The sequence below is a fragment of the Tursiops truncatus genome, chromosome 6 (assembly GCF_011762595.2).
Source record: "Tursiops truncatus isolate mTurTru1 chromosome 6, mTurTru1.mat.Y, whole genome shotgun sequence".
Lineage (NCBI taxonomy): Eukaryota > Metazoa > Chordata > Mammalia > Artiodactyla > Delphinidae > Tursiops > Tursiops truncatus.
This window is the reverse complement of record NC_047039.1, coordinates 111557518-111571848: the sequence shown is the minus strand read 5'-3', so window position 1 is coordinate 111571848 and position 14331 is coordinate 111557518. Positions and strand designations below refer to the sequence as shown.

Below are 14331 nucleotides of genomic sequence, written 5' to 3'. Positions count from 1 at the left end.
TTACATGTAAAATTATACACGATGTGAGCACCTGCCTTCAAACGAGGGGGGAGAGAAAGCGTTCCTTCCCGTCACAGCCTGTTCGCTCCGGCTGTCGTGTCACCTGGCTAAAAATAAACCGCAAGCACGGGAACTGACAGCCTTCCGTTTGGAACGAGTTTAGCGCGTTCCGCTGCAGGCCCGTCTCTTGCCGCTTCCCAGCCACGCGTGAGGCCCAACATGTGGACGGACCTCCCCCGGACACCAGGGCACACAGTCCACACGGGCAGGGTCTGGGGGGTTAGAACCGCTGCTGTGCACAGAAGGGTGACGCGGTCACCAGAGCCCCAGCCCCACCGTCAGGCCCCAGGGCCAGTCCTGGCTCCTGCGTGGCCTGGGGCGGGGGACAGGGAGGCGGAGGTTCGCTTGGCATCTCTGGGCTTCAGCTGCTCCGTTTTTAACGCTGATTGTCTGCAACCCACATGCCAGCCACCAGCCAGCACTCCGTATGTCTTACTCTCTTTAATTTTTACGCATCCTATGAACTTCGTTCCAAGTATCATCCCCATTTTTCAGATGAAGAAGCCTGTGTCACCCGTTCACCACGTCATTCAGCTAATGAGCGACAGAGCCGGGTTCCAGCCCAGGCACCTCCTTCACCCTTCAGCTCTCCCCTCACTCCTCCCTCTGTCATCTGGCCTCTGCCCGCATCGTCCTACTGAAACGTTTCAGTGAGACCACGAAGGCCTCCTCCACGTCAGATCGTGGTCATTTGTCACCCTCGACCCCGCTGGACCTTCCTGTCCTGCCCAATTGTTCCATCCGGGACCGGCTGCCTGGTGGGAGGAGCTCAGGCTTTGAGTCCATCGGCCCTGTGTTTGCATCTGGGCTTCTGCTCCTAGGAGCTGGATGGTCTTGGGGAGGTTACTTACCCTCCTCCAGTCTTGGTTTCCTTGTCTGTAAAATGAGATGGTAGCCATACCTGCCTCTCGGAGTGAAGATCAGATGTGGTAACGTAGAGCCCAGAGAGTCCTTCCCTGTGTATTTCTCATCCTTTCACCAAGTCCCGTCCCTGCCCTTGCACGTACTCTTGTTACCACAGTTGCCTAGCCCTTAAATACGGGGTCCTGTTGTCCCCTTGCCTCAAACCTTTTTCCCAACACAGGCTGGCTTTGCATTTCTCCCCGTTTGTCACGGTAGAAACTGTTGTGTGACTGACACGGATCTAGCCCCACCGTTGCTCGCACCCTGCCTTCTGCAGCGGGAGTGTAAAGAGATATGGTTGCTTTAACCTAGTTACAATGGTGTCCCTTTCTTAATCAGTTTACTAGCACGGTATTAGTCCTGTTGTTAAGTCCTGGGCTTTAAAGGAGTTCTGTTATGTTTATTTTTAGTCTGATTTATCTTCTGATTTTTACAGCAAAGGGAAATGCTGTAAATATAAGTAGCAGAGGGTAACATCTGGCTTTTGTAAGAACCCGAGACACTGCCACGTCAGTGTTGAAGGAATTGCAGGCAGAGCAAGATGGATTCTCTGGTAACGACTCTGTTGTTTTGGTTAGGATCCTGTCTTAAGAAACATTATTTTACTCTTCAGTTTTCATAATCATTTTTTCTGTGTACGACTAAACTTCTACAAGTTTCCCCCTCTGCTTTTCTAATCAAATTAATGATGAGGCTGCTGTCTTTTGAAAACAGTTAGCAGGATTCACCATCTGACATTGATTTTCAGTCTTGGGCATTTTCCCTGCGGGTTGGGGCAGGTGAGGACCTCCCTCCCATTCCTGGGGCCGCTGCCGTCCATTCCCGGTGCGGACACTGACCGGTCTGCCTAAGCACACCTGGGTTTGGGGTTTTGGGGGTCAGAAATAATTTACAAGAGTCTCTTCGGTGGGTGAAGAGGTGTCTGTGGCGGACACCCCAGCCCTCACTGTTTGGCCGCCAAGCCCGGTCCCCAGGAGGAGGCCAGTTGCTTTGAACTGCACGGGGAGGTGGGAGCCGAGGGGGGCGTTCCCAGGAGCTGCTAGCGGGCACTGACTGCTGAGTTTCAAGGCGGGTTTTTCCCCTTCTTTTGGCAAACCGCTGTATCATACACCTCATTTGCCATCAGAGTGTGAGTGTGTTTTCGCTTTTTTTTTTCCCCATGAAAACAACACAGAGCAAAGCCTCACTTTTAAAAATGCCATGATATTTTGCCGCCGTTATGAGAATCTGTCAGCGCCGTATCTAATCTTCTGGTGCATAGACTATCAAAACAAGCGCCATTGGAGGGATTGTACTTCTGTTAATACAGAAATGTCAGCTCTGCAGTCTTGGAACCAGCTGCCAGCAGCCTCCTTCCAAATGGAAAAGAAAAAAGTAATAAAGTTTCCTTTCCCCTCTTCAGGCCTGACCTGCACAGGAAGACCCAGAGTAAACAGCGCCTTGCTGAAATCTTGCGTTCGGAATACTCCAGCGGGATGGAGACCAGCGTCACCAAGGTCAGAGAGCAAAACAAACGCGCAGGGCCCGGCAGCCGGCCTCGCAGCGCCGTCCGAAACCAGCGCCCAGCCTTGGCCGTGGGAACAAACTAAAGCCGAAAGCCTTGCGGAGGGACAGCGAGACTTCCCAGGAAGTAGTTTTAAGCTCTGCCCCCACGGGACTGGGCCTCGGTGGATCCCGGAGGCGAGTCCCGTTCTCCTCGGAGGAGCCTTGTGAGGATGAAGGGTGCCGCCCCCCCCCCCCCCCCCCGACCCGGTGACCCGGTGCTGTGCCGAGACACGCTGCAGCCTGAGGGGTCAGGGGGGCGGGGGTCAGCACGGGATGGATCAGCCCCTAACCTGCCTTGTAGGCCTCTCTCGGATTTATTCCATCAGTGCCCGTAGACCGCATGGTGCCACCACGACTTCATGTAGAAGACTAACACCCTTCGCTGCAGCCGGGAAGGGGTTTGATCCCGCCTTGCAATGACGTTCTGAAGAAGTTTCACGGTTCACTTCAAGCTGCCCTCTCAACGCATATATTGGCCTGAATTTTGTAAAATGGGATTTTAAAAGCTGGATTGAATCGCTAAAAGAAGAGGAAAAAACCTATTTATCAGATCATCTTCTTGATGTACAGATGCTTTATTAAAAAGGACCAAAGGAGCATTTGGCGTGGGTCCCCAACGCCTCCAGGGGTCACATTTCCCGTGCGCAGGGGCTCTAAGCACCACGTCCCTTTCACATGCAATGCTCTCTCCTCCTTGTCCAGGGAAATTGTACTTTCTCAGGACTAATTGATTTACTGTTGCCTTTTTATTATTTGCCTTTGAAGTCAAAGGGCACCAGTGTCCTGAGCTTTTTCTCCCATCGAATCCCCTCTTGTCTTCCAGAAAGGTCCTGGGGTCTGTATTGTGGCCCAGGCCACAGCTGCCCCTCCCCCATTGTGTTTCCTGGGAGGTTTGAAAGAGGACCCCCGGGGCGTATCGATTTCCCAATAAATGTAAGATTTGGACACGGGTAACTCCAGAGGGGTCCGAAGGAGAGGGGGGAAAGCCTCGGCACCTCTCTGTGCACTGGGCAGTGTCCTCTCCACTTTTCCTCCCGTCCTCAGCCCACCCCCGCACCCTGAAGTTACTGGCATGGGTGTCGAGGCCCCACTTCTGTAGCCCCTGCAGATCACATGACCTCAGGGGCCAAGGGGGGACCACGAGAGTTCCAAGGTGGGCTGTCTGTGGGGATCTCGGGGAGCGGGTCGGCGTCCCTGCATCCATCCCTCGGGCGTGAGGTGAGCCTCGGCTGGTACCACACCAGCAGGGACTCGTCGTAAGGGTGACTGTGAGCCTAGTAAGCCCCGGTCCCCTGCGGGAGGGAAAATGTGACCTCGCAGACCTGGCTGTCACATAGGCATTAAAAGGAACGGTTGGTGAAATCTGTAACAATGATAATAAATAAGTCAACCTGCAGCACAAGTCCTCCTGACTTTGGGCAAATCTCCACCTTTCTTTTATTTCCGTGTGTAATGGTCCACGTGATTTGGATGCGAAAAGGAGGGATCAAACTTTATAAACAAAACCCAGCTGTGTGAGAAACAGGATTAATGCCAGTGATCTAGGATGATCAAAGAGGAACCCTACTCTTTAATTTTTCCCCCCCCCATAGTATTCATTCCATTAAAGCGGGAGTCTGCACTCCTGGGGCGGGGGCCGGCGGGGGGGCGGGGAGAAGTGCCAGAACTGTGCAAAGCATGTAAGTGACTGTAGTTCTGAGGTGGAAACTCACTCTTACTTTGCTGACACTTAGGTGAGCGTTTCTTGCCATAGGTGCTGTGTGGGCCTGTTTCTAAGTAGAATCAGTGTATTACCCCCAGTTAATAAAGAAACATGGATTTAGCAGATTTAGGGTTAATATTATCTAAATTTAAATAACCTTAAAATAAATCTCTGTCTTATTATGGCTCGTGACAGATTATACATTTCGGGCATCAGTTAGGCAAAGCTTTTAGCCTAATTCCACTGTACCTATTCTAATTTTGTGTGTATCTCCAATCGTGCCTCTTTTTCTAATTTCCCAAACTTACCTCTTTCTCTGTGTCATAAGCCTGATCCCCATGTTTAAAAGTCAGAGAATCTGGACATTTCATGGAATGTTGCAGCCTAAAGCTTTTTTCCCTCATGGGCTTGTAAAATGCTTTGTTTTCGAATCCTAGACATCTTCCTGTTTGCAACCCTTAGCGCTGCACATCTTCAGAGGGGGCCCCCCATTCTCACGCACTGAAGGGCAAAGAGCCCTTGGTGAGTGATTAAGGCAGCGCTGATGCAATGCAAACGGCATTTTCCACTCAGAGAAGCAGAGACAACCGAACCTCAGCAAAGGACATTTTGACAAAGCCCAGTGGATTCCTTTGATTTTTTTTTCCCCCTGTGGTGAGGGGAGGAGAGATTTAGGGAAGAAAGGGGAGTAAATGAGAGCCCCTTAAGGCAGCTGGATCCAAACGGCTAGCGCCCTTGGTGTTGAGCACTTGAGCCCCTCAACGTAAAGTCAACGGAAGCCGTTAAAATCCAACCATCGCTTCCAGGAGACAGAAATGTAAGGCTTTCTTTCCACTGGAGAAGTTGCCCTGCTTGCGAAGGGCGCTCCACTGGTCTCGTTAAATGCCTGCATGACCGTGACGCCTTATCTCTTAATCTGCTCCACAGAGAAAAAGTTCGGAGCAAAGCCTTTCAGCGTGCTGGCGGCTGGGCACCCCTAAAATCAGCTCGACTTCTCGAAAATGCCCAGAAGCCTTGCAGCGAGACTGGTTGGGGACTCTCAACTTCTCCACTTTGTTGCCCCTGCCCCCGCGGAGTCTACGTTTATAAGTTGGGGGGAGGTGTCAGTGCAGGAGTAGAGACACCCCCTCTCAGTGCCTCTCCTATTGTCTTGCCTGCTGGGGGTCTCACGCAATTCATTCTTCCTTTTTTTCCCCCCTTATTTTAAATGAGAGTTCACCCAGCCCCAGGGTTGGGAACCGGGAAACCGATTGAGCCTTCTAGATGGATGAAAGCCGAAGCCCACCTCACTGCAGAGGCTGTAAAGTTATTATCACAGATGGGAAGTGCAGGACAATTTAAAATACTGTAATTATAAACTTGTAGGGAAGTCTTGTTCTTCATTAATGTAAGATATGAAATCACCTCGGCGGTACAAGGACAATTACATAGTTGGGAATGTGTCTGTGATTTACACGGCCGCTGTGTAAATGTAAGGCTGGTTGCTCCAGTATATGTCCCTCACTTACACAAAATGAAAAGCACACCAGTGCAAGTTGTCCTTTGATAGATTTTTAATATGATTTTAAAGAGTTTTGTTTGGTCTCATTCTTATTCAATGAGATTAATTTAAAGCACTTATCCCCTGGGTTTAAGTCAATCCATGTAGGATCTGGGCAGGGTTTGTTGCATGGGGGGTTTTGTTTGCAGGAGGCTGTGAGAGACTCCTTTCCCACTTCATTAACCCTGAGTTGGGGACGGTCCCCCGTCACCCCCCACCCCAGCCAGAGCTGGGGATTTGCCGACCCCCATTCACATGCTAAAGAACTTGAAAGCCAAGGCGCTCCTTGACTTAATTAGCTGCTGTGCATTTTGCAAAATTAGAATAATACCCTCACCATCCCGGGAAAGAAAAGCGGTGGTGTGAGGGTGTTGGGCGGTGGGGAGGAAACAGTAGCAGGGTCCGGCGGTGGGGGGGTGGGGCTGGGGGGACGGGACGGTCAGCGTTTAAGCAGAACCCCACCCCTCCTGGCCAGGCCGTCCTCTCTGAGAGCAATCCTGCCGCAAAACTGGGGAGAGCTCGGCGTGCCGGCCCTCAAACTTCCCAGCCCTGGGCGGATCCTGGGAGTCTGAGCTGCAGGTGGTGTGTGGGCGGGGGAGCACCTGAGCCCACCTCCCCAGAGAGAACTGCCTGTGGAGGTGACCTTGGCCCTTTGAACGTGAACCGGAGGTCTGGAGTCTGGCTCAGAACTTAAAGCCCTCTCCTGAGACCCTTGGAGTCGCAGGCTGGGGCCCGGCGGCAGACGCTGGGACCTGGCTTCCCTCTGGGTCGCATCCCCAGCACAGTCCCCGCATGAAGGGGGGAGCGAGAAGATGCGAGAGTCGGGGGTTACCCGGTGCGGCGTCAGGTTCCCAGCGAAGGCTCGTCGGGTCCTACCCGGTGCGGGGGGCCGAGAGCCGCGTCGGCGAGCGCGAGCGGCCGGGGCGCGGGGCGGCCGGGGTGGGGGCGGGCGGGGAGTAGCCTCGGAGCCCATCTGTCGCCCCCGCGGCCGGCGGCCCGGTCACCAGCTGCCGGCGCCCTTGTCGCGGCCAGATGAGCCGGCTCAGCGAGGGCACCGCAGCCCGGCCCGCAGCCCAGCCAGCCCGGGCGCTGACCCCCACCCCGGCCCCCGGGAGCGGCTGAGCGTCCAGCAACCAAATGGAGAGGCAGGGGCAGGTGGGGAGCGGCGTGCTCACCTCACCGTAGAGATGGGAAGACTGAGGCCAGGGAGGAGGGGAGACCCCTGCCCACGACCACAGCACCAAGGAAGAGAGGGAGACGAAAATACTTCCTTACTGAGGGTGGAAGGAGCCCGAGTCCCAGAAGGGGACAATGAATCTCAAGGAGGGATGGGGAAGAAGGGCCGAGCGCGGACCCACCGACGGAGCGCGGACAGGCGCCTGGTCATTTGTAAGAAGTTTATTTCGACATTTAAAAAAGAGAGAGAACCCGAGGGGCCTGGCTGCCCCCCGGACGGAGGCCGGAGATGGGGACTGGAGGTCGGGGTAGGTGGGCAAGTCCCCTGACCCCTTCCTGCCCCGCCTGGGAGGAGGGTGGGCACAGGCCACAAACTCACTGATTCACGGACACAGTCACGGGCTCATGGGTCACGAATAAATAACTTCATATACACTTTGCACACGGTATGTACAGCTCTGCCGTTGGCCCTGGAGCTGGGGGGAGGGGCGGGGGGAGGCTCCACACTCCCCTTCCCCTCCGCGTGTCAGGGCTGCAGGGAGAGGGCTTGGGGTACCGCCGGAGCGTGGAGGGGGAGTGGGAAAGGGCAGCATGGGGGTCGCCCACCTGCACCGGGGAGGGGCAAGGGGGCGCGGGTGGGGAGTGACGGGGGCGGGGCGTGGGGATGTGTGTACCCCCGGCGGTGGAAGTGGCTCCCTGATGGAGTGGCCGGGAGTGAGGACACCGAAGATGGTTAGGGAGACTCAGTCCCGGGGTCCGGGACGCAGAAGACTTGGCATTTGGCCCTTCTGGGGACACTGGGCTGGACGCCAGGGAGGGCCGGACCCGGGGCCCCTGGGAAGGGGCGTTGAAACCCCGCGCCCTCCCAGAGGCAGGCGGAAGGGGCCAGCGCGGAGCCCCGGAGCCGGGCCCGGGTGCTCCGCGGGCCGGCGGGCGGGCGCTTCACCGAGGCTGCGCGGCCCGCGGGAGGACGCCGGCCAGCGGGGGCAGCGGCGGGGGCGGCTCGCTGGCGCCCTGGAGTCCGTGGATGAGGATGCGGGGCACCAGAGGTCTCTGCAGGGCGGGCGGCGGCGCGCTGGGCCCGCGGTACAGATACAGCGCGGCGCCGGGATCCAGGTTGGAAACCAGACTCTGCGGGTAGAAATAAGGCGACGGGAACATCCGCTGGAGCGCTGAGTAATTGCCTGCCTCCGCCAGCAGCTCCAACCCGACGGCCGTCTGTCGCTTCCATTTAGTCCTAGGGACCGAAGTAAACGCGTAAGGCGGGGTCAGAACTGTGGCGCCGGGAGACCCCTGCCCCTCACGAGTGCCCCAGAGCGCCTGCAGGGACACCAAAGGGGTCACACTATAATTGGTTAATAAATAACGGGCCGCCAGGCACCGTCTATAGCGGGTTACATGCATCGGCTCCTTTAATCTCCCACCGGCCTTCCATGGCTGTTAACCCCACTTACTGATAAGAAAACTGAGGCGCGGGCCAGTTTTCAAGATAGCCTAGGAAGAGGAGACCCTGGGTTCTAAGCCCGGGGTCTGACCTCGCCACACTCTGCTCAGGGCATCGCAGTCTGGGCGCTTGGAGCGGGGGTGTGGATGCTCCTGGGGAGGCCTGAGGAAGGCGAGATCGCCTTGGACAGGAAGGCGGGGGCGCGGGGATCGGTTCGCTAGCCGTTGGAGGGGACTCAGTTGATCCTCCCAGCGGCACAGCCGGCCCGGCGGAGGCCAGCACAGCCGCGGTACCCCAGTTGGCGGCGCCTCTGCGGAAGCCCGCGGGCCAGAGACGGCGACAGGAGAGGATGTGCGCGCGCTCTCTCCGCCGCGCGGCCGCGTCCGCGGCAGTCCGCACGCAGATCCGAGGCTTCGGGCGAGCCCTGCAGTCTGTCTGGTGCCGAAGCCGGGAGGCTACCAGCAGAGGGTCGGCTGGGGGTGGGAGAAGGCAAGAAAGCCGAGGCCACACTGGCTGCCAGGGCTGCGGCCGGACTCCTGGGCGCACCTGGCCGGCGAGGCGGTCCCACTGAGTCGGACTCAGCCACACCAGCCCCGTTTCCCTGCCTGAATTATTCACATCATCATAATTGTGTAATTACTGTAACGGGCCTTAATTATTGATGCCCGGAGCAGTAATCAGGTATTTATTATTAATGGGGCAGCGTGTTCTGAGGCTTGTTTATGGAAAGCACCGTTCCGGCCTCCGCTAAGCGTGTGTGGGTGACTGTGGTGTATGTGTGTTTGTATTACTGAGTCGCGTCGATGTGAGTGTGTGACTGTGGGTTGAGTGTGTGGCTGTATGTGTGTGTTTTGTACCTGTTTGTGTATCTCTTCATCCTGTGACTGTGTTGGGGAGGGAGATTAGGAAATACCAGGTTCAAGACCCGTGCCCAACACCAGTTTCCCGGCTCCCCAGTCCCCAAGAAGCTAGGGCTGGGCCCCTTCCCTCCTTGCGTTTCGGGGCTAGAAAGGCTGAGGAGGCCAGAAGAATCCCTCCGGGAGAGCTCAGAGCCACCCCCTGCCCCCCAGCAGCTGCCCGGGCTGGATGGGGGTGGTAGGACGTGGCTAGGGTGGGGAGGCTTGGACCTCCAGTGGCCCACATGTCTGTCTGTCCACCTGATCGACTCTAGTCCTGTCTCTCTCCCTCACCGTGGACTTCGGGCAAGGCCTCCGCTCTCTGAGTCCTCAGTTTCCCTAGTTTTACAGAACGGGGAAAGCTCAGGGGCCCTCCCTCGGCACATCAGATCATGTACTGGTGGGTCCCCTGGAGGGGCAGGGAGGAGAGCGGAGGGGGCCCTTTCCACCCTGTCGCGCGCAGCCGGGCCTCACCTGCGGTTCTGGTACCAGGTCTTGACCTGCGTGTCGGTGAGGTTGAGCGAGGCTGCGAGCTCCATGCGGTCCTGCACGCTCAGGTACTTCTGCCTCTCAAAGCTGCGCTCCAGCTGCGCCAGCTGATGGTCGGTGAAGGCCGTGCGTGCCTTGCGTGGCTTTTTCAGGCGCACCGGGGGACTGTCCCTCGAGCTGGAGATCTCCCGGTCGCCCTCCTCCTTCACTGTGGAGACACAGCCGCGCGTCAGGGCCCGGCCTCGCCGCCTTGCCGCCCCAGCCTGCGGCCCGTCACAGTCGGTCGTGTAAATGTGGCTCCCGGTCCCATGGAGCCGCGGCAGAGCAGCTCAGAGCTGGGACCTCCCAGCCACCAGACAGAGGAAGACTGACACCTCCGGGGAGAAGTAACCCAAAGCCGAGAGAGAACTCAACCCCGCTCCCGCGTTGCGCCGGCGCTCCCTGAAGGGATTAACGGGATCCACCAAGTGGACCTGACAGGGGAGGGGAGAGGAGGGGAGGGGACCCAGGGGTTCCAAACCGGTGGGCTGTGGGGATGCGCGCTCAGGGGTGCAGGACTGTGCCCCGATCCCCTGGCTGCATCCAGGCCAGGAAGGGAGGAAGCTGAGGGCTGGAGTCTGGGGGAGAAAAACCCTCGTGGAGGGACAAAAACCCGTTCACCCTGGAGCGGACCGTGGTCCTGAAGAACAAATAATTGCACCCACATCTCGCCTGGCCCCTGCACGGGTGTGAATCTATAGAGATGGTCCCCCCCGTTTCTTAAACTACAAACAGCGCACAGCACGGAAGGCGAATCGCTGGGGCGCCCAGATCTGGAAGCACGAAGCGCTTGGAAAAATAAGCCACCCGTTTGCCCCTCGGATGCTCACGTCGCGGAGGTCTGTGTTTCCTTGTCAATACGATGCCTACTGTGGCTGTCTTGTGTTTCCCCCCACCCCGCGTCGGTCAGGACACCCCAGCAGGATCCTTGCTCCTGAGTCGCAAGGATGGGACCAAACAATGTGGTTTCTTTCTTCCCCAACACTTTCCTTTGGGGTTGACAGCACCGCAAATGCACACTTGATCAAACAAGCTCACTGACCTCCCTCCTTCTCCCCCTAAAGCAATGATATGACCAGAGACCACCTCCCCAAAATTGGCAGTGGGGTTTGGGGCTTCCCTTCCTCTTTTCCTCTCTATATTTTCCTTTATGCTGAGTTTCATTGAGCATGGCGTTTGCAGTGACAGGGTTCAGCTGAATGTGAGTTGATTTCTCTCTGTAGGAAACAATAATCCGGTTAATTGAGCCACTAGGGAGTAAGACTTTTCAACCGGAAGGGCAGCGGTTGGAGGCCAGGAGGGCGCCGGGCGCCGGGTGCACCCAGGCGGGTGAGAAACGGGGGCCCCTGCCTGCCTCCTGCCTCGTCCAGGCCAGTGCGCAGGCCTCTCCCTGCCCTCCTAGGCTCGGGCCACGTTGGGGCACGGCTGCCTCAGGAGCTGGGGATGTGTTGGGATGGGGTGGGGGGGACGTGAGTTCTGTCTATTATGCTAGGCAGGTAAAGTTTAAACAAGTTCAAGGAAACAATTATCCAAACCTCAAACTTGATACTGTGGAAACCTTACTTTTTGACCTGATCGTCTGGACTGACTATTTTGGAAAATCCCCCATTTCTCAGCGCTGAGCTCCCAGGTCGGGGGTGGGGTGAGGGTTGAGTTTGGGCTTTTTCTCTAATCCCTCTCCGGCACAGGCTGGAGCCTTCAGATATGCACTCGCCGCTGTCCAGCCTCAGCCTCCGAAACAGGCTCAGCCCAGATCTCAATGCCTCAGAGTTCGAGGCCCACTGACCCTGCTGGGAGCAAAGCGCCGGTTTCATTTCTCCACGGATATCAGCTCTGGCTGGAAGACTGCGCGCGCACCAGACCGCCTTACTTCAAAGCCCAGCTTCTTTAAACGTTATGCCGAGGAAGCTTTGATACCAGAAACTCGGGATGGGACTGACCTTCCCTCCGTGCCCTCTTTGGAGGAAACGACTCTTAGCTTGTTAGGTGGACAGGGGAATCGCTTAGATGCCCACCCCATGTGTCTGTCTCTCGGCAAGATTTCCTAACGTGGGTCCTGAAAAAGTCGCTTCCACCTTTGAGAAATGCTCCAGACACTGTCTCGGTGGTGGGTATTCTGCTCCCTCTTCACCCCGCGGCTTTGGTGGTGCAAAGGCAGCGGTGCCTAGGGGTAGGGGAGACCTTCCTCTGTCCTCAGCGCCAAACCTACTTAAGCCATATGTGGACAGCTGGCCCTCATCACCTCCCTGATCAGATATCATCAGGCACAAGAGAAGAAAATTGATATTCCAATTATCTTAAACGAAACCTCTCCTCAAAATCCCACCTACGGACAAGAAAATAAAAGGAGACAAGAGCCGAACCCTTTCACAGCACCGGCACCAGACACAAGCATGCAGGGCTTTGGGCGGGGGGAGGTCTCGCCTGTTACTCTAGACATAAAACTGGAGTGTTGTGGCTGAGAAGTATAAAGAATAAGATATGATGTTATACATATATATTTACATTGCCTCCCTTGCTTACCCCTCCTGCCCACCCCGCACCGCACCTGTCTTTCTCCGGGGCAAGTTTTCCTTGCCTCTCTAAACAGGCCGTGATCGGGGGGAGCAAGGGTCGCTGGACCACATGCGTCTGGACCTCCGTCCTGGGGTCCTGGGTGCTCTAGCCCAAGCTGCCCGTCTTCTAGGCGTGACTGGCCCAGTGAGGCTGGTGGAGGTTCCACCAGTTTTGTGGGGAAGCGGAGGGAGTGAGATGTGGAGTGGGGCCCCAAATGGGTTTCGATCTGAGGTCAGGGCATGTCCACAAACGAATTCTCAGTTGGGAAGAGAGTGTTAAATGAACCTTCCAAAATTTTTGTGAAGACTTAATGCGAGTATAGACCAGGAGGTGTAGGGCCCCCAAGACAATAAAGAAGTAGCCTTTATAGGGAAGTTTTATCTCATGGAAAGGGTTCTGGGAATTAATTATAAGGCTGAAAGAGCTCTGAACAGCCTCTGTCAGCCCCCCATCTTCTGCTGGGTGGGGACACAGGGTCTCTCCCTTGAAGTCCTGACACTCCTTCCCTTCCTGCCTCCCGACTGACTTCTTCCTAAGAAAGAACTTTCCGCCTCTGGCCTCACCAAAGACCTAAAGTGAAGGCAGTGGGCGGGGGCGAGAAACAAAATTAGGGAATTCTTTCTCTCCTTCTTCTCTTCCTTTTTTCCTTTCTTCCTTCTTCCTTTCCCCTTTCATCTTAATCCTGATCTCAGCTCCCTGGTTAAGACGGGATGGAAAGGAAACAACAACAATGGAAAGATTCATGGAGGTGAAAAGGCAAGTACAGGGGAAGCAACCCCAGGATAGGCTGGGCGCCGGGCAATCTCTGGGTCCCACACACAGAACCTGAAGTTGATTGCTTAATGCACTTAAAATCAAATCCAGCGAGAACAGTTGGGTGGGTGCAGAGACCTCCCCTCTCAAAGAGACCTCTGAACCCGCTCCGTGCTCGTAAGCCGCCTGGCTGCTCTTTCTACTTTGAAGGGAGCGTTTCTTTTGCATGATTCCCGGGCCCAGATCACACCGGGGCCAACGGGAGGGAAAGCTCAATTCCCCTCCCCCTCTGGAAATTCAAATTAAAGGGTGGAAAATTCTGACTGTTCTCAGGGCTCCAGCTGAAATTTCCTGCTAGGTTTTCACCCTTATAAAAGGGGGTTCAAGCAGAACCCTTTGGGTCTTCCGTTGCTTCTGCAAGGTCTTTTCCCAGAGAGCCACTGGCCTGATAGGAACTTGCTTCTGCCCACCAGTGGGTTGGGGAGTCCACCGAAGTTTGGAAAGTTTGTGCGTTTTGGGGAATCTCTCCTGGGGCGCACAGCGTCCCTCTCCTCACTCTCTCCGCTGGACTCTTTGTTGCTCAAAAGCATAACCACAGGGCCGACTGAAAGGCTCAGACAAGACCGACTGCTGAGCCTGGGCCCTGGGGGCAGCTCCGAGTGCATATGTGTATGTCCCCACGTGTGTGCACTCCTATTTTAGTACCAGTGTTCAGAAATACAGCATCTCCCCCCCGCAAGTTTTCAACTCCCGTTTTCTTACCTTTATACTCAGAGTCCGATGAAGCGTTGCTGCTACTTCTGTCCAGCTTTTCTCTAAAGTCCTCCCCAGCCTTGGCCGCAAGACGGCCCCCAGGCTCAGGAGCGGCTGGCTGCCCGCTGCTAGAGTAGGGTGCACAGGCCGCGAGTGGTTTGCAGTCAGCAAGGATGTCCCTGATCAGAAAGGAGGAGGTCACGGTGCGAGACTGGGCTGGGGCTGAGAGCTGCCCAGGCTGCAGGTGGGAGTCCAAACCTGGGCCCGAAGCCCCGCCAGGCCGTGGGGCGCCCGTCTCCAAACAGTCCCTTCCTGGCGAGGCTGGTGAAGAGCAGTCGCTGCTGCTCTCCGAGCGCGGACTCAGCTCCAGGGGCGAGCGGCAGTCCCCGAGCAAGGGGTCCCCCTTGGGAAGGGCGGGGCTGCCCGCTCGGTGGGAGAGAATGGAGTCGATCCCAAAGCCATTGGAGCCTTCCAT

The 14331-nt window shown here is 56.4% G+C and overlaps 2 protein-coding genes across 2 annotated transcripts in view; one reads left to right on the top strand and one right to left on the bottom strand.

Moving 5' to 3' along the window:
• Positions 1-3904, top strand: part of DDX31 (DEAD-box helicase 31) — a 73963-nt gene extending 70059 nt beyond the window's left edge. The window contains 2 exon segments of the mRNA XM_033858932.2: positions 2366-2499; positions 2502-3904. Coding sequence (XP_033714823.1) covers positions 2366-2499; positions 2502-2719 — 352 coding nt within the window. The 3' untranslated portion in view covers positions 2720-3904.
• Positions 3905-7868: 3964 nt separating this feature from the next.
• On the bottom strand, positions 7869-14331 carry BARHL1 (BarH like homeobox 1). The gene is made up of 3 exons (XM_019920275.3): positions 13866-14331; positions 9741-9963; positions 7869-8163 (listed from the first exon to the last, which is right to left on the bottom strand). The coding sequence occupies exons 1-3, from the start codon at positions 14329-14331 to the stop codon at positions 7869-7871; spliced, it is 984 nt and encodes a 327-aa protein (XP_019775834.1).

Bases quoted from the DNA above. Each gene is read 5' to 3' on its own strand.
- BARHL1 (XM_019920275.3), bottom strand. From the start codon at position 14,331: ATGGAAGGCTCCAATGGCTTTGGGATCGACTCCATTCTCTCCCACCGA. The intron at 9,964-13,865 runs GTAAGAAAACGG...GTGTCTCCACAG, and splicing joins ATCGGACTCTGAGTATAAAG to TGAAGGAGGAGGGCGACCGG. The intron at 8,164-9,740 runs GTGAGGCCCGGC...TTCGGTCCCTAG, and splicing joins ACCTGGTACCAGAACCGCAG to GACTAAATGGAAGCGACAGA.